At 34.9% G+C, this 18909-nt stretch overlaps 1 protein-coding gene across 1 annotated transcript; it reads left to right on the plus strand.

The window, feature by feature from the left end:
* Window positions 1-1254: 1254 nt before the first annotated feature.
* On the plus strand, window positions 1255-18556 carry LOC123542551 (uncharacterized). The gene is made up of 8 exons (XM_045328456.2): window positions 1255-1347; window positions 4376-4533; window positions 6954-7084; window positions 10978-11063; window positions 12790-12930; window positions 16295-16381; window positions 16820-16945; window positions 18148-18556. The coding sequence occupies exons 2-8, from the start codon at window positions 4378-4380 to the stop codon at window positions 18195-18197; spliced, it is 777 nt and encodes a 258-aa protein (XP_045184391.2). The 5' UTR covers window positions 1255-1347; window positions 4376-4377; the 3' UTR covers window positions 18198-18556.
* The last annotated feature ends 353 nt before the right edge of the window (window positions 18557-18909 follow it).

Here is an 18909-nt window from a genome sequence, read left to right on the forward strand (position 1 = left end):
CATTTCACCATCGCAGTTCCGCTATTTCGATTCTTCAACATCGAATAGGTGCCGAGTGTATAAAGGAAGCTTAAACTACAACCTAAAAATACGACTATATCAAGATTTGAATTTTTTAATGTGCATAAAGCAGGCGTACGTCAAACAAGTACGACTGACGTAACACGTGAGTGCTGTGTATAAATGTACAGAAAGATGTCCTTTTGAGATAAATACACGATAAATATACATGTATGTAGTTTCTTTGTTGTTTGTGTATAACGAATATACACAACACAGCAGGGTAATGTACATGTTTTATTGCATATAACGCCATTTTTCAACAGTATTTCAGTTATTCAACGGCGGACAGTAAACCTAACAAGTGTTCCTAGATTCCGTACCAGTACAAACCCGTTCTCTACAAGTAACGGCAAACTTCCCTGACTGAATCATAGTGGGAGGATACATGTCTTTGTAAGGTTGAATATTCAAATTTTCGAAACTGTGACCCAGCGAAAATATGTGCTTTTACAGTATGTTCTTTCCTCCAATAAAGCGGTGTTCGGGAGTATTCATCATACTGAGTGAATATTCTAGAACATACAAAATTCTGAGTAGAGATTTATATTCCTTTGAACATGTACGCGTTTTCAAAAATGATACCAATATCAAGCTTTCATGCTTCCGTAGAATAAGCCCTCACAATATCGTGCAGACACGCATGCACCATAGTTTTTTCTCGAGCGATATCGTATCTCAGGCTCGTTGAAAATGGTAAAAATCTTGAGCAAACCTATAACATATTGCACGTGTCAAAGAAAAAAACGGTAACCGTTCCAGCAGTATACTAATATACTGATAATTATATACCTTGTGCAAATATCTCTGGTCTTTCAACATGGCAAGTGAATCTTTGGTATTTTTAATTGAATAATTTATCTATAACGAACACGGAAGTCTGTCAAAAGAGTTATCAGATCTGAAACAAACACCTTATATGGGTAATACATTTCTATTTTAAATTAAAAAGAGCACATACAATCTGACAAATTATTTTACCTATCGTTTCTCAAGATCACTGCTTATGTACAATATGTTTCGTTTTGAAAGTAAGGTTTAAACAAAATTAGACGTGTTAGGAAAATATATTCTAACCTCCGAGATATACTTCCTTATGACAGCCACCGCATTCGGTATATTAGGCTTCAGGCATTCAGTATAATATTGAAAGCTAACCACGAAATTGCACAAAATTTACATTTATGCTTGCATTGGTTATCAATATTTAGCAAACAGGTGTGTGAGCGTATGTGTGTGTGTAGGGGAAATCACAGGAAAGTATTCTTTCTTATTTTCGGATTGAAGGTTAATATATATATTTTGATGTTGACATTGAATATTTTGCATTTATGCTTAAATCCATGAATTGCAGAAATAATGTATATTTATGTCCAACCGTTCAGCGGTAATAAAAGTAATTATAATAGTAGATTGTGTATATTTTAATTGAATGGAAAAAAAAAAAAACATTGTGCGTTTTCATCTTCTGCAAAAGGTTAGGTTTACGCGACAAGATTTGATAAATAAACAACACATTTCTGATATATCTTTTGTCTATAACATTTATTTACATAAAACATTCATCATTTCACACACTAAGTTCAATTTCTGGCATCGAACAATAGAGGAACCATTAAAAACACCAAATGACCATACGTCAAATAATAATACAAATTTGATCTATTATCATTCATGCATATTTCATGGGAATGCGCAAAAAGAAACATGTTTATATTTGTTCCATAAGTTACACAGGTTGTCATAGGTTTGAGAATCACAGATACACATATTTATGAAGCAATATTAATATAATGTGTTTTTGTAGACATTGTAACTAAAAGACAAACTTCAAGTAGGCACTATATATTTTAGATATATACGTAGGTATTTGCATATACGAGGGATGTTCGAAATGAATTGCTTATTTCTATCTAGAGACTTCAAATTTCAAGTTAGCCCAAAAGGGCTCATTTCATGCCCTCGAAGTACTCCCCGTGTCTAGAAATGCAAAGTTTCAGCCGATGTATCCACTTCTTGAAGGCGTCACGGTACGCTGATTTTGGCACAGTAATAAGGTACTGATGAATGGCAGATCCAAGTGCCTGTCGGGACTGGTATTTCCGCCCAGCAAGGAATGATTTCAATTTCGGAAACAAAAAGAAATCACATGGGGCAAGGTTTGGGGAATACGGGGGTTGAGGCAAAACAGTTACTTTTTCTTTCTTCAAAAACGCCGTAACTATTGCGGAGGTATGAGCGGGGGCATTGTCATGTAGAAGACGGACATGTTTAAAACCAGTGGCAGGGCGTCGTTTCTGATAATACTTTTTCAGTTTCTTCAGTACTACGTCTTTGTAGTACTTTCCGGTGATGCTTTTGCCTTTTTTCACCGGCACTTTATTGCGACTCCTTCACCAGAGAAGAAGATTGCATACAAAACCTTCTTTGCACTCAAAGAACGTTTGGCAATTATTGGGCGTTTGCTGTGTTTAGTGGCCCAGATCTTATTGCTAACCTTTCTGACGGGCTCAAAATAACGGACCCAGGTTTCATCATCTGTGACGACATTGGCAAACTGCTTTTTGTCATATTTTGGAAACATTTGAAGCAGCTTTTTGGCCACTTTAACCCGTTGCCTCTTTTGCTCATCAGTCAACAGATGTGGCACCCATCTAGCAGAATTCTTTCTGACTTTCAAATGCTTCTTCAAAATAAGGTGAACCGTTGATAGTGATATGCCTACCTTTCGTGCAATATCACGAACTGTAAATCTGGCATCTCCTTCAATGATTTCCTTTATTTTGGAAACGATTTCTTTACGAGATGCAGATTTTGGCCTACCTGATTTCGGTGCATTTTTGATGGACTCTACACCAGACTCAAATTTCTTTTTCCACCGCCGAACTGTGTCATAAGACACACAAGAAGGTCCATAAGCAGTAGAAAGTTCAGTCATCAGCTGCTTCAAAGAACAACCAAGTTTTGAGCGAGCTTTGATGTAAGCCCGTATTTCACCTTTCTTGTCGACGCTTCTACCAACCATTTTTACTACAGTGGTCAATGATTGCGTGTATTCAAATGGCAAATTTTATGTCTTACACTTAGTCTAACATGTACATTTATACACCGTTGTGTAGGTATTTAATAACCCTATACAGGTAGGTATTGGTTTTTATCGTGCCCCACGTGGATATCGAGCTAGAGGACAATAAGCAATTCATATCGAACACTCCTCGTAAGTACGCAGTCTGAAAAAAATATTTTAGATATCATTTTCTGAAAAAGGCTTATTTGAGCTGAAAAAGATTATTCCGGGTAAAATATCTGGAAAAAATTGTAGACAACTCCGCTAAAACTTAATTGTAGACTTAGGTGGCTATTTTGATAGTATCTCATGCATAGCATGCACTTTATGCCTCTAGGCACGAAAAAGCATAATTAGTAGCAATTACTGTAAAGATTAGCACTTCGGAAAATATGTAAAGATAAATTCATTTAATGCCCTGTGGATAGTGTGACAGTTTTGTGGTGGACTTTGTCAACAAACAGACGATTTTATTAAATGTTAAACTAGAAAAAGTGGAAACTCCACATGTCGCTCAAAACAACAAAAACGATGTTGCAGGCTCGGTTTGATTGAGCCTGTTCATGGACGGAAGTGGAAATGCATGCTACCCTTCATGCCCCAGGTTAAGCAGAACTCAACATTTACACATGCTAAAAGTGCAAAAAAATTTTTAGAGACATCCGCAGATGTGTTCATACGGCAGTTCACACTGAATCTTCAATGCTACTCTAGTGAGTAATTCCATGAAAAGCGGCGTATGGTCCCCAGTTAAAATTACGGGTTATTTAGTTAAACCTCACATGATTCCACAAGGTAAAATTTGTTAAGAAAGCTATTGCTGGAAAGAGATTGATTTCTGCTACCCGTATATATGCGTCAAAGTACTGGAAAAATATCTAAACATATGAACAAATCAAAGACTGTTAGATGCATGACTGTGCTATCATGTATAGCAGGTAACATAGATAGCCTACTTTTCTATTATACTGGAATTACATGGAAAGGATTACGATTGTCAAGCGGTGTTCAGTCAAAAGTTTAGCTCTATAAACAGATTGTTTCCCTTGTGTAAAAAGCGCTTAGGGTTAGTTTTTAGTTTATATGAAAGCATCCCAAATGTTCTGAATACATGTATAATGATCTATATTTATAAACATAAATAAATAAACTAACACTTATTTGCTTCAAACTGTAGTGTTGGCTAAGAATAATGATCTATAACAAATTGTACTTTTTCTATTTGACTTCCTTGTTCTTATGTTTCAGAGATGTTGAAGTTCTGTTTAATATGTGTTTTTGTTGTCGTGAGAGTTCTGGAGGTAGACGCTGTTATTTCATTTTCTTCTGTGAACTGTACGAAGTCACCAAACTGTTCACTTTTCAACCTCGGCTCAAACGTTGTCACGATGGAAGATTTACAAAAGGTGTAGTTAAACATGTTTTACTGCTAATATAACATGAGGTTTTAAATTGTTAAATATTGATATCTAAGTAAGATAAAACAAATAACGTTTTTGTTCAATATGTTCTTAATATTAATTTATGTACTAATTCGGAGGAAACGTTCGATAAATTATTTGCCCCGACTGTCATCTATCGACGTATGTATATGTAATGTATCTAAAAAAAACTAAAAATTACGGTTCATGTAATGTGTTTTGAAACTGCCCCTAGGGTGAATTTTTGTTTTATGTTTTTAGGCCTCGTGGGCATTTGCTTTACATACAATGTATACTAAACTGTTCAGAGTACGTAGAAGTGTCTTTCAAGAGAAGTTGTTATGTTTGAATAATAAATTTTCTCTTATATCACATGTACTTTGCTCATCCACATTCTGTTTTGTAGAAAATATCAAACGTCTTTTTCAAAAATATGTTGGCATTACAAAAAAATATATGTCTATACTTATTGCGTGCCTAAAATATCTCTTTTGAAAATATTATTACGAAATATGTACATTTCAAAACGTTGCAAAAGTTGCAAAAACGAAGCGAAAGTAGAGCTGTCAATATGACAAAATACTGCTATGTTCAAGACAATATGTAAGTTAACCAGATTTCGTTACTGGGAGTACCTAGATAAATATGTTGCACACACAACCAAAACAAAGTTAAGAAAAATATACTTTTGAAAGAGAAGTTTGATATTTTCTTCAAAATAGAACATTGACAGACAAGATATATGATATATTAAACAAAATACATATTCCTAAACAAGCTGACCTTTGAGTAAAGTTTTTCCAGTTCAGTATATTTATATCATAAATTGTAATGGTCTATGAGGTATAAATTTCAGAATTAATATTCACCTGAGGGGTGGTCTCCAAACACTTTTGGTGAACCTTAATTGTATACTAGACTTAAATTCCATGCTTAAAATACTAGATATATTTTATATAAACATGAAATTAACACGTTTATGTGTATTGACAGTAATGCATTAGGTTTTAAATAGTAAACACTGTATGTATGTATATATGAACACACAGTATAAATGTTTACTACCACTTTTAACAATCGACTGTTACTGCTTGACACTTAATAATGAATGTAGTTCTATATGCAAACTTATTTTACATATTTAGTAAAATAAAATATATTCAATGGGGATTTGATACATTTGAATTAAGTACCTAGATTTAAAATATTTTAGTAAAAGTTTATAATTGGATATCTTTAAGAAGTAATAATAAGACATAATTTTACATGGTTGCATTTTAGACACCTGTAAGAAATAAAAATATACATACAGATAAGATTGAATGTATTTACAAATATATCTTTACAAACTGTTTTTGATTGATCTACGAAGTTTTTTTTTTTCTTTTTTTATTTAACGTTGCACCGACACATGATAGGTCATATGGCGACTTTCCAGCTTTAATGGTGGAGGAAGACCCCAGGTGCCCCTCCGTGCATTATTTCATAACGAGCTGGGTAGAACCACCGACCTTCCGTAAGCCAGCTGGATGACTTCCTCACATGAAGAATTCAACGTCCCGAGTGAGGCTCGAACCAACATCGATGAGGGGCAAGTGATTTGAAGTCAACGACCTATACCGCTCGGCCACGGAGGCCCCTGATCTACGAAGTGTATTTCCTTGTATGGTAACAACAACATTCTATAGTTCGGGCGAATTAGATTAATTATGTTGTTTATCAACAGCCTGTGTTGTTTCAATCTCTCCACTCCATCGCGCACTCATTCTTATATAAATTCACAATAAAATTAGGTTTCACTTTTTTGTTCTATATACATACATAAACACGCTTTAACATGCACAGCTTTTGAAGTACTTCCGAAACTTCGCTTCTTGAAAATATTACAAGTAAGTGGATGATTGTCAGTATAATACAGAACTATCACATACACTTTCTAATGTTTTATTAAGAAAAACCATTGCTTCGTTGTTGTTGTTTTTTCTAAAGCGTTGCAGTCTATAAAACAAAATTACCATTATAATTCCCATAAGACCCAACACAGATTACTTGTATTATAAAGTGTGTCAGTAAGTAAAAACAAAAAGTTATTTTCATTCTAAAATCGTAACAATGCTAATCGATGTTTCAGATTGACACCCGTTAGTAAAACATCCGGCAAATATTGGACAGCTTTAAAAGAATTGTGTACATTACCGTATCACATAATAAAAAAATATGAAAACAATTGGAGGAAAACTCGTCTGTAATAATTGCTTTTCTGAATCGTCATTGCATCATTATTGTATGTTTCATTTATTGTTTTAGTTTTGCTTCAATGTCATGTTACGTGAAAGGACCTCAATTGTTTTAAGTTCTGCCTTTACAATTTTGTTTTATGAAATCTTTTGTATTATCTTTAACAGGAAATCGAAAACGGAGTCTGGGCGATGATTTATTACTCAGAGTTCGACTCCAAACAAACGTATGGAAAATGTAACTTTAAATGGCATGTTCCAAACGAAAACAATGTTGTTCGAAGGCAGGTTACGTGCTAGTAAGTGTAATCTTAAAATATTCAGGATTACTTTAATCAAATACCCTTAAGATTTTCTTTCAGTTTTATAAATTGTATTAAATATAGTCTACCTATATTACGTGAACCGAAGACACTTAGAAGAAATACATTATCATATGTTAGTGCGATAGAGCATAAGACTGCTACATGGTACATGTGAACTTCCCGTCAGACAATATTTCTTTGGGAAAAAGTCATTGCAGTTAGATGAGCCTAATCAAATTTACATTTGCATGTTCCTGTAATATTCTGATGTTGTTGTTTTGTTTTTGCTTTTTGTCAAATTAAAGCAAATTGTCATGACAATAGTTTTATTATTTAATTTTATTATATAATGTACAATCACTAAGTTGGAAACAAAATCCATCAGTTCTACCAAGAAAAGTGCTCTAATATCTAATTTTGCTGAAATAAAATGAATATGATAGATAGGCTATATTGAATGTTAGTACTTAAACTACAGTTTTCAGACCGTGAACATTATTTATTTACCATTTATAAGGCTATGCCACTACCAATGTAGCGGTCCAATGTAAGAATGACGCTGTCCTGTCAAACAAAACTAACCAGTCCAAGTCGAGGTAACCGATGAATCAAGCTTTTAAATGCATTTTCTTCACCTTCCTACGAACAAATGAAACTGTTCATGTAATAATAGACGAGCTGCGGTGGCCTAATGGATAAGGCATCTGCCCCGAAATCGAAAGGTTTTAAGCCCTGTCAGAGGTGAGTCTTGTTACTGAAGAGAGACCGGTTGGTGAGACGCCAGCTAGTTAAATAATTGTTACGCATTGCCTATCTGCTTGGTGCCTGGCATTAAAAATAAGCGGGAAGTAAATTAAATGCTGTCCAATGTATGTAAGTGTCTCATAAGCCAACTTGACTGAACCTTTCTGTAGGGTTGACACAATAATTAACAAACACTTTGCATTTACTTTACTTTATTTCTGTGGGATTGATGAAATGGGACAATGAACAGTGATACATCGACCCATACTAGTATTATATAAAGGATAGCTTTGATTTTAAAATATGACTGAACGAACGTCGATGTTTTCTGACGTCTGAACTGCGAGCCGTCCAAGATACCCCTAGAAACTTATTTACATCCCATACCACTGATAAAACGTTTCTTTAGATTATTGTCCCTACTAAAACCTTATGCATAAAAACTCTTTTCTGATATTTTACAAATTAATGTATTGTAAACCTCTTTTCAACACTGTTTATCGGGCAATTACAGACAATATGCTACATTTATAAATTGACTTTCTGGCATATCACTTATATTTCACTGAAATATTTTCCCGATTTAAGAACCTGTAGCTAAAAAAGATAGTGGCGAGCAATGTTTTAGCGAATGCAGTATGCGAAATGAGACAAAAAGTGGACCAGAGTTAGATTTGAAGTCAATATTTTTGGTTTTCATGAAAATTAAGAGAGAGACTTTGTCGTGACAAGACATGAGCTGTCTGTGCGTGAGGGAAAAATTCTGTTTGAGAAACTTTGAGCAGTATTGTTTATTTTACAGCATCATTCTAAGTTCTTGTTTTTTCTTGTTCTTCTAAACTTGAGCCTAATTTAGATCAAATGCCTACGATGGAACCTTTCGATACCTTTTTTTTACAACCAAACCTGTAAAGTAGCTGATGTCAATTTTGTTCAAGCAAAGAGTATGTCTATAGCATAAATTCATTCGTGTCTGCCTCTTAAGCTGCCTATCAGGTCGGGCACATATGGGTCAGATCAAACATCAATTTTGTAAGATTATTCTATGTCAAGATAAATGAGGCTGATAATTTGATCAAAAAGTATCAGATGTAAATTCAGGAAACCTTGCTGGAGTCTTTATCGTGATGTGAACTTGCACACTTGGCATTCCTCTTGAGAATCTTAGCTCTTATTACAGAGTTATGGCCCGTGAAATAACCAAAATAGTGGATTTTTTGTTTGTGATGCTCATAGCTCAAAAATAATGAATCCTTTTCATAAAATGATTGTTGAGGCTATACCCCATTAAGACGGCAAACATTTGAATTATTGGCCCTCATTTATGACAAATGTACCAGTGGGGGCACACCCTGTGTCCTACAGACACATTCTAGTTTTCAAAAGTACTGAAATGCTCTGCACTGCCTTAAACAAATTAACTAAAATTATTTACTATCTCGTGACATCTCGTGCTTCTGTGTACTGATATGTGTACCTGACATGTACTTTATTTCAGATACCAGCTTACTTTGTTGAGTGATATATATCACAGAATAGTTAATATGTGTTGACCATGGAAGCAAATTTAATACAATAGCAATCTGACTAAAGTACATCTCCTATTACGCTACGCATAGGATCTGATAACGAGCTATTGATGGCCTCGTTCTGACAACCCTTCCGCTAGCCAATTAAAAGTCAACTTACAACATTCTGCAAGCTTTAAAAAGCCTTGGTATTTGATATTAACTATTTTTATGTAGAAAATTGTCAGATAGCCGGTTAGCTCTGTCGGTAGCGCTCTTGCTCTGTAAGCGAGAGGTCCCGGGTTCGAGCCCTGGTTTAACTGCAAATTTTTCTTACTCTTTGACTTTCGAACAAGTTGTCTGATTGGTTCAAACAAAAATAGATTTGCGAAAATAAAAAAAGCAATCTTGGAAATCCAAAATATACAGAAGACGAATGTGAATGGGTCGTTCTCAGATCTTCGTTTAGAAGATCAAGTACTTTAGTCAGATTGATACAATAGAAGCTGCATATTCTCAAAATTGTTCACGAAGAAGTAGTCGTTGAAATTTGTACTATTGATAGTATTAAATAATTCAGGTCTTGTGGATGATGAACGAACATACAAACGGATGAACAGATGTACAAACGGAAAAAAATAAAATAAAAAGCATGTTTTCAATTTTTCCTTCTGGCTATGTACGTTTTCCAGACACAATCTCTTAGTTTCGACGAAATTGCAGGATACACTATTCTTGGACTATTTGTTGTGGCAGTAGCAAGCAATAAATTTAAATGACGTTGGCACTCTCCACATTGCCATCTATCCATGTACCACGTTTCATGAAAATATCTGGTGAGTTACCGCAGTATCTCACTTCGCATGGCTAACAGACTGACAGGCATACGAGGGCAACCCGTAAGTCCCCTCCGGTTAAACACTGGTGGAGGATTAACACAATTTTTTAATATGCTGTCGTAAAGGGAATACAAGTAATATAATTCGAATTACAAGAAGTAAAACACCCCAAAAAAAACTTAAAATATGAAAAACAATGACGAAGTTTTAGCTATGATAATATTAAATTGAGTTCTAAAGGCTATATTTTAGCCGTTACCAAGGAAACAGAAAGAAATAACAACATTCAAATTGTTATTATGTTTTAGCCGTTACCAAGGAAACAGAAACAAATAACAACATTTGAATTGTTATTATGTGCTTTTGATTCAAATTTAAGACCTTTTTGTCATATACATTTAAATATTGGTACATTCTGTGGACAAATGTATATATAATGATCTTTCAATATAACTTTGTACGGAAGATAATATTTTTTTTTAGTTCTGGTGGCCAGTTTTAAAAATGGCCGCCGTATCGGACATCTTGACAGATATAAAACGAGTCCCATGAAATGAAATGTTTCTTATGCTTTAATAAAAATATGTGCCAAATTTGGTGTTTTTCCCATTTCTGAAGTATTTTGGTATTTCCTTTTACGAATTGCTCGGACTAAAAGACTCTTTCTATTCTTCTTTTATATTGCACCATAACCAGTCTGTGTGTACTACCATATAACTCCAGACTTTATTCACTACTTGCAAAGAAAATGACGGAAAAGCCGTGAACCTAAGATAATATTTCTTTATATTTGTAGCAATTTTGACCTGGAAGAGTGTGAAGACTATGGACAAAATGTCAAGAGGAAGGTTGACAACTGTGGAACAGCAGAAGAAAATGGAGGTATTGTTTTCCGAGTTGATATTTATTCTCACAGTTGCTTATGTTTCTTAAAGTGATAAGTGATGTAAGAAGAAAACACGGTTGTATGGAAATATAATTAATTTGTAATACATTTTTAGGAAACTGCTTACAATTATTGCTCTGCAAATGAAATATACATTATAGTTCCTTAAAACGGAGTTACTGACTGCAAAACATTACATTTAATAACATCAACGCATTGTGAAAAGATCAAGACAGTCTAAAAGACAGCTAAATCCCCCGCTATAGTTATGGATAGTGAAAGGGTAAACCTTCGACCTTTAGCTGTGACTTTGACCTTGAACTGATTCATACATTCTGCACATCATCTTGATGAGGTGATCATTTGACTAAAGTTTCATGACAATCATTCTAGAGGTTTAGGAGATAAAGAGATCAAACCTTTGATCTTGAGTTGTGACCTTGACCTTGAGCTGACATGGCTGACTCATGAGTTCTTGATGTGGTAATCATTTGACCCAGGTTGAATGAAAATCCTTCAAGGGGTTTAGGAGATACAGAGTGGACACAAAATGGATGGAAGGCTCAAACCTTTGTGACCTTGACCTCGAGATTAAGTTTCATGAAAACCTTCATGGAGTTTAGGAGAGCGGACACGAATTGTAAGGATAAAAGCTTTGATCTTGAGTTGTGACTTTGACCTTGAGCTGACATGGCTGACTCCTAAGTGCTGCACATTGTCTTGATAATGTGATCATTTGACCCAAGTTTCATGAAAATCATACAAGGGGTTTAGGAGATATGGAGCGGACACGAAAGTGTTACGGACGGACGGACGCACGGACGGACGCAAGACGGACGAAGACTATTCCTATAACCCCGCACCACTCGTGGATGGAAGGCTCAAACCTTTGTGACCTTGACCTCGAGCCTAAGTTTCATGAAAACCTTCATGGAGTTTAGGAGAGCGGACACGAAATGTAAGGATAAAAGCTTTGATCTTGAGTTGTGACTTTGACCTTGAGCTGACATGGCTGACTCCTAAGTGCTGCACATTGTCTTGATAATGTGATCATTTGACCTAAGTTTCACGAAAATCATACAAGGGGTTTAGCAGATATGGAGCGGACACGAAAGTGTTACGGACGCATGCACGGACGCACGGACGGACGCAAGACGACGAAAACTATTCCTATAACCCCCCACCCCCACTTGTGCTGGGGGATTAACAAAAAGTTTTTTGTAAGGCTAGAGCGTCCTTAAAACAAAAAACAGACAGGAAAACTAAGAAAACAAAATATGAGAGGTCATCGTTTCAAAATCGTTATTGATTAAATTGAAGTTTATTCAGTTTTGCAAATTTTACGCGTAAAATGACGCGCTTAATTTATACCGTATATGACGACATAATTGCGTGAGGATCAGGTGTATTCAACTATATTAAGCCCAGGGCTTGAGTTCACGACCCCGAGATCCGTAGATATGCGCTCTCCCTTTTGAACTAAGCGGACAGGCTGTCGTTCAAAAGTGGTGCCACAAAATGTTCCTTTATGTATTTATCAAATTGTTTTATTTTGTCTATGTACTTTGTATAACTGTCAGTTAATTAGAAATGGAGTCAACGCATTTTTCAATATTTGACACTTAATCTAATTTCATTTCAGTTAAAACCATAATGAATACGAGGTTAAATAGTCGAGGCATTTTTCAATGTTTGATAATTAATATATTAATACTATTTCAGTAAATGCAATTATGGATGCAAAGTTTTACAGTCAAGACATCTTTCACTATTTTTGGTACGATTCATGTTACGAGTACGACAGTAATAACGAATGCACAGTTCGCTTCTTAGACCTGATGGTGAGGAAGAAAAGAGTTTTAAGTAAGTGCTTAATGCAATAAGTTATACAATGCATACTTTCATCGTCAGACCGTTCACGGGTAAACAATATTTTATCTTATACGAAAAGTTAAGTTTCTTTAATACTGGTTCTGTTAATGTTTCTTATGTTCCGGTTCAGAATTTATCAAAGTTTATAAAGTCTTGGAATTAAGATCTAATTATCGTTAAAATCAATTTATAGTCCTAAGAATTCGTTGAACGGTTTGACACTTGCAAGGATATACGACGGAGAATGTTAAAAGAACATCAGAAACATCACTAAAACAATTGAGTTCTTTATATACTGTTTTCAAATTAACTGTATGAGATAATGTAACATCTTCTTACCATTTCTTAAAACTCTTCAACATCTAAAGTATCTTGTACGAGGGTCCTGCAAAATGTTTTGCCATTGGGTTTTGATTTCTTTAGTGCTACATGTACGCTTAATCAAAATTATTTCTATTACAAACCTTCAAAGTGTTCCCCCTTTACCGAAACACATTTTTGTTAACTTTTAACCCAATCACGAAAAGCAAATACTCTTCTTTTGGCATTTTTTGAGACACTGATAAATGGCGCTGCCAAGAGAACTTTTAGACTTATATTTCTTTCCAGAAGCATTTTCTTCAGCCTTGGAAATAAGAAACAAGAGGACTACGAAGGCCCTGTATCGCTCACCTGACCTATTGACCTAAAGATCATCAAGATTATCATTCTAACCAAGCTAAAGTGTTAACTAGCTTTTCCTTTGATTTGACCCGGTGACATAGTTTTTGACCCCACATGACCCAGATTCAAATAAGACCTAATGATCATCAAGATTAACATTCTGACTAAGTTTCAAGAAGATACAGTCATAAATGTGGCCTCTAAAGTGTTAACAAGCTTTTCCTTTGATTTGACCTTATGACCCAGTATCGAACTCGTCCAAGAGTTTATTAAGGGTAACATTATGACCAAGTTGTATTAAAATTGGGCTAAAATTGTGACCTCTAGAGTGTTAACAATTTTTTCATTTGATTTGACCTGGTGACCTAGTTTTTGACCCCAGATAATCCAATATCAAACTCATCCAACATTTCGTTAAGGGTAAAATCCTGACCAAGTTTCATTAAGATTGGGCCAACATTGTGACCTCTAAAGTGTTAACAAGCTTTCCTTTGATTTGACCTTATGACCCAGTATCGAACTCGTCCAAGAGTTTATTAAGGGTAATATTATGACCAAGTTGTATTAAAGTTGGGCTAAAATTGTGACCTCTAGAGTGTTAACAATTTTTTCATTTGATTTGACCTGGTGACCTAGTTTTTGACCCCAGATAATCCAATATCAAACTCATCCAACATTTCGTTAAGGGTAAAATCCTGACCAAGTTTCATTAAGATTGGGCCAACATTGTGACCTCTAAAGTGTTAACAAGATTTTCCTTTGACCTGGTGACCTAGTTTTTGATCAAAGGTAACGTAATATCAAACTCGTTCAAGATTTTATTAAAGGTAACATTCTGACAAAGTTTCATTAAGATTGGGCCGAAATTGTGACCTCTAGAGTATTAACAAACATTTCTTTTGATTTGACCTGGTGACTTAAGATCATCAAGATTAACATTCTGACTAAGTTTCAAGAAGATACAGACATAAATGTGGCCTCTAGAATGTTAACAAGCTTTTCCTTTGATTTGACTTTGTGACCTTGTTTTTGACTACAGACAAACTCGTCCAAGATTTTTTGACCTAGTTTTTGACCCCAGAATACCCAATATCGAACTCATCCAAGATTTTATTGAGGGTAACATTCTGACCAAGTTCCATTAAGATTAGGTCAAAGTTGTGACCTCTAGAGTGTTAACAGTCAAATTGTTGATGACGGACGACGGACGAGACACAGGGCGAACACAAAAGTTCACCTTGAGCTCTTTTTGCTCAGGTGAGCTAAAAAGTCACAGGGACTCAGGTCAGATGAATAAGGCGGATTGTTCACAACTTCCACCTTTTCAGAATAACATCTGTAAAAAGATTCAAATAAAACCAGAAGCCAAATAAAACTTAACATCATCGCACTTGTGGGAGGAGGCGTTGTCGTGTATAAGATGGACTCCTGACCATTCTTTGCCCGGACAATACAGCGGCGTCTTTATCTTTTCCATTGCTTATTATGAGCCCTTCTCTGTGGCTCAAAAATGTGCACCCAGGTTTCGTCAGCTGTAAGCAACTTTTCTGTAAGCAAAATAACCCGACTATAACAGTCTTTCTATGTTATCAAAGGTTTCCGGGCACATTTAAGGCGTTGTTTCTTTTTCTCATCAGTGAGCAAATGAGGTACCCACCCAGCCCAAACCTTTCGTAGGTCCAAATGCTTTTTCAGAATTGTTTGCTCACTGCCTTCTGATATAACAGTACAACTGGCTATATCTTTCACCGACAATCGCGCATCCTGTTCGACCACAGCTTTAACAGCAGCAATGTTTGCCTTAGTAACAGAGGTTTTAGGCCTACCAGAACGGGTATCATCTTCGACAGATAATTTCCCAGCTTTAAAAGCTGTAACCCACCTAAAACCTGTAAGCATTGAAATGGCTTGAGGACCATATAAACCACACAATTCATCAAACATCTGCTTTGAATCTATATCAAGCCTAATGCGGTATTTAATATAGCTACGAATTTTGTCTATTTTACAATGTGACAAGTAAATTGCTCAGTGTATATGACTGCATGTATTTCAATTTAAAATAAATTGGTAATTTGAAAAGCAATTTTCACGAAAACGGATATCGTTAGCTATTGGACACGCCATTCAAGTGAAATGAAGCGTTTTAAAAATACTTCAGATAAAACTACGGAAGCCCATTAATGACAAAACATTTTGCAGGACCCTCGTATAGCCTCATTGCCTATTGGTGCACACAAGACAGCAACCTCTTAATTGATATACATATTTGAAATCCGGGCTTATAGTATGTTGTTGAACTCTTTTACAAGTGCTTGCAGACGGTCTTGAAAGTTCCCAAGTGGCGACTGGTGTGCATAAACAAAATCTGAATATCAAGATACAGATAAACCAGTTCTAAACGTCAAATTATTCTTCATCTAATATTACGTGTCAAGGGCTGAAATAGTTTGTATATGTTCAAAGTGTGTTTTATTTATTTATATAGTCGGAATTTAATTTCTTTGATTTGTACAGCATAAATTTGGCTTCAATCTGAATAGATAAAGTTTGTACAATTTCGATTTGTGCCGTACTGTTTCGATTTGTATATACTTCATATGAGTAGCTTTGTTTTGTTAAAATTCTATCTGTTTATCTTCAATTTGCGTATCTTTTATTTATATAGTTTCTTTTTGTTTCCTTTCTTCAGGTAAACCCTCGTTCCAGGCGGTTTCACCGTATTCATACAGACCTCGAAACTATAAAAAATATCAGCCAGCAAGACAATATCGTTTTAGTAAATATATATAGTCCGTTCCATAAGAAAGTCTGTAATAGTGACAAAAGAATTCAAAGTTGTGATTACAAAATATTCATGAAGTACATTTATTTTACCTTTCAAATCTGAAAAAAAGTAATTATTTTCACTATTTCAAGAATTAAAATGCTTTAAAGTAAGTCACATAAGGCATTTTGAGATTCCGGTACGTCGCAAAACGTTCAATTAACAATTGTGATTTCCGTAGTACCTTTGAAATTGTCATTGTTCATTTATGTGGTTATTTTGTCAATCATTAAAAAATCGCTCGGGCTTAAGTTTGCTTCTTCATATAGTTAATTAAACAAACAATTTAAAAAGAGAATCAGCGCGTAACACAATGTCTTTGAAAGTATCATTTGTATAATTGATGATAAGGTTTACTGCACTTTTTCCATATCGTATTTTATTTTGCAGGGACACCAGCAAAACAAGTACTTGACCTGCATGGGTTGCCCTGGGATCTGATATCTGCCGATCTGAAGAATCTTATTGACCTGAACATTGGTGAGGACTTCATGAAGTTTTCGTGGCTGGGGCCAGGTAACATTCTCTCTTTCAGAATTATAGCTTATTGTATCCTTAAGGTAACAAATGAACTGGCAAGTTATCTAATTGTTTTCTTTGTTGCGTCCAGAGCGCAGCCTCCAAAAACAAAACAGCACATCAGAATAGAAATATCTTCTTGAAACAAAATTTAAAACACATATTTATAATGCCATATAAAAATACTTGTTGAACAATTAGAAATGAATTTGAAGAAATGCTTGATCGTTTGCTTTACGGGGCATTACGACACAGCGGCGCAATTCATGCCATATTTCGACTTTCTTGCTTTATTCGCACCGGACATTGTTATAGACAATGAAACATCTGGATACACACTTCATACAAAAAAGAATTTGTATTGGAAAGTTGCATACACAACAAGTATGCCCACGCGCAGAATGTCGAGCCCGCCAGCTGTCAAGTGTGACCTTTACCTTGGATCTAGGGATCTGGTTCTTGCGCATGACATTCCGTCTTATAATGGTTAACATTCATGCTAAGTTACATCAAAATCCCGTTATGCATGAAGAAGAAATACTCCGGACAATTTGACAAACTGTGACCTTGACCTTTGAGATAGGAACATTGGGTTTCCGCGTGACACGCTTTCTCAGTGAGGTAAACACTCATGCCAAATATAAACAAGATTAGTCCATGCATGTCAAAGTTATGGTCCGGACAAAATCGGACGCACGCACGCAAGCACGCACATACACAAAAGTGGCGACGATATCGAGCTCACCGCAAGCGGACTCGACAAAAATGTGATTCGAAATTCACATTTTCGGTTCTTGGCAGATTTAAAACTATATACTGACTATCATGTCTAACCCTGAAGGAAAATTAGGAAGCGTATTCCCAAGACTACCTCTAACTTCTACTTCTCACTTTCAATGATATGATTAGATGATTTGAGTACCATTATTTATATTGAAAAATATATCGGTGTCATGTGCAGATAAATTATAAACAATATGATATGTTCTTCTTGCTGTGCTGATGAACAGATATTTTTTAATCTTTGGTTTCTGGGAGTAAAGTAAACGTTTATTCCTCAAAATTCAAAGGTTGTTAATGATTATAACCTAATATATATTGTTTTTATTGTTCATTAAATGAAGCTCGTTTATTGTTAAGAGGATGAACATTAAATTTTAAAATCACTTTTTAACAAATTATATTTTTCTGTTTTGCAGAGTGTGGATTTGACGGGAAAGTTATACAGGGGCCGTATACATTTTATTGAACTAACGTGTTTAAGTTTGATGGTGGAGGTGTTATGTTATTGTATAGACATGGTAACATTCGTAGGAAAGTGTGGATAATTTACATGAATAATTGATATCACGTTATATAAAAATGGTTAACGCCAGGTGGACCTTTCAATCCATAAGACTTATGTTGCTTGATTCTCTCATATATAGAAATATCCCCCGATTCCAATGTGTTAATGACTTTTGTTCTCTAAATGTTTTATAATGATTTTAAATTATCTGTTACTTACCATGTATTTTCAAAAAATTTAATGAAGATGTGAAAATATATCAAAAGACTTGTTGGTAAATGAGATTTAAGACATTGACAAAAATAAATGATATATTAGAAGTAGATTCTTTCTTAACTTTTATAATAATTTCCATAAAAAATTCTTTTTATACTTATTCTAAATATTTCGCCATTTAATGTCTTGAATAAAATATTGCAATCATAAATATAATCAAATCGTAAACAAATGAATATCATTCAAATATTTAGATATCTAGTGCGCGTTTGTTCATTTTGTTTTTGCCACAGACTATCACCGACGTGAAATGTATCCCTCAATATGACGTTGATTATGTTAAGCAAAATCTGTTTTATCCAGGAAAATAAATAAAAACAGTATGATGTCAAAAAATGGAAAGGCCCTAAAATGGCTAAATTTGTTTTCATTCCGAAACATACAACATTCGAGAGGA

This window comes from Mercenaria mercenaria, chromosome 19, assembly GCF_021730395.1.
Source record: "Mercenaria mercenaria strain notata chromosome 19, MADL_Memer_1, whole genome shotgun sequence".
Lineage (NCBI taxonomy): Eukaryota > Metazoa > Mollusca > Bivalvia > Venerida > Veneridae > Mercenaria > Mercenaria mercenaria.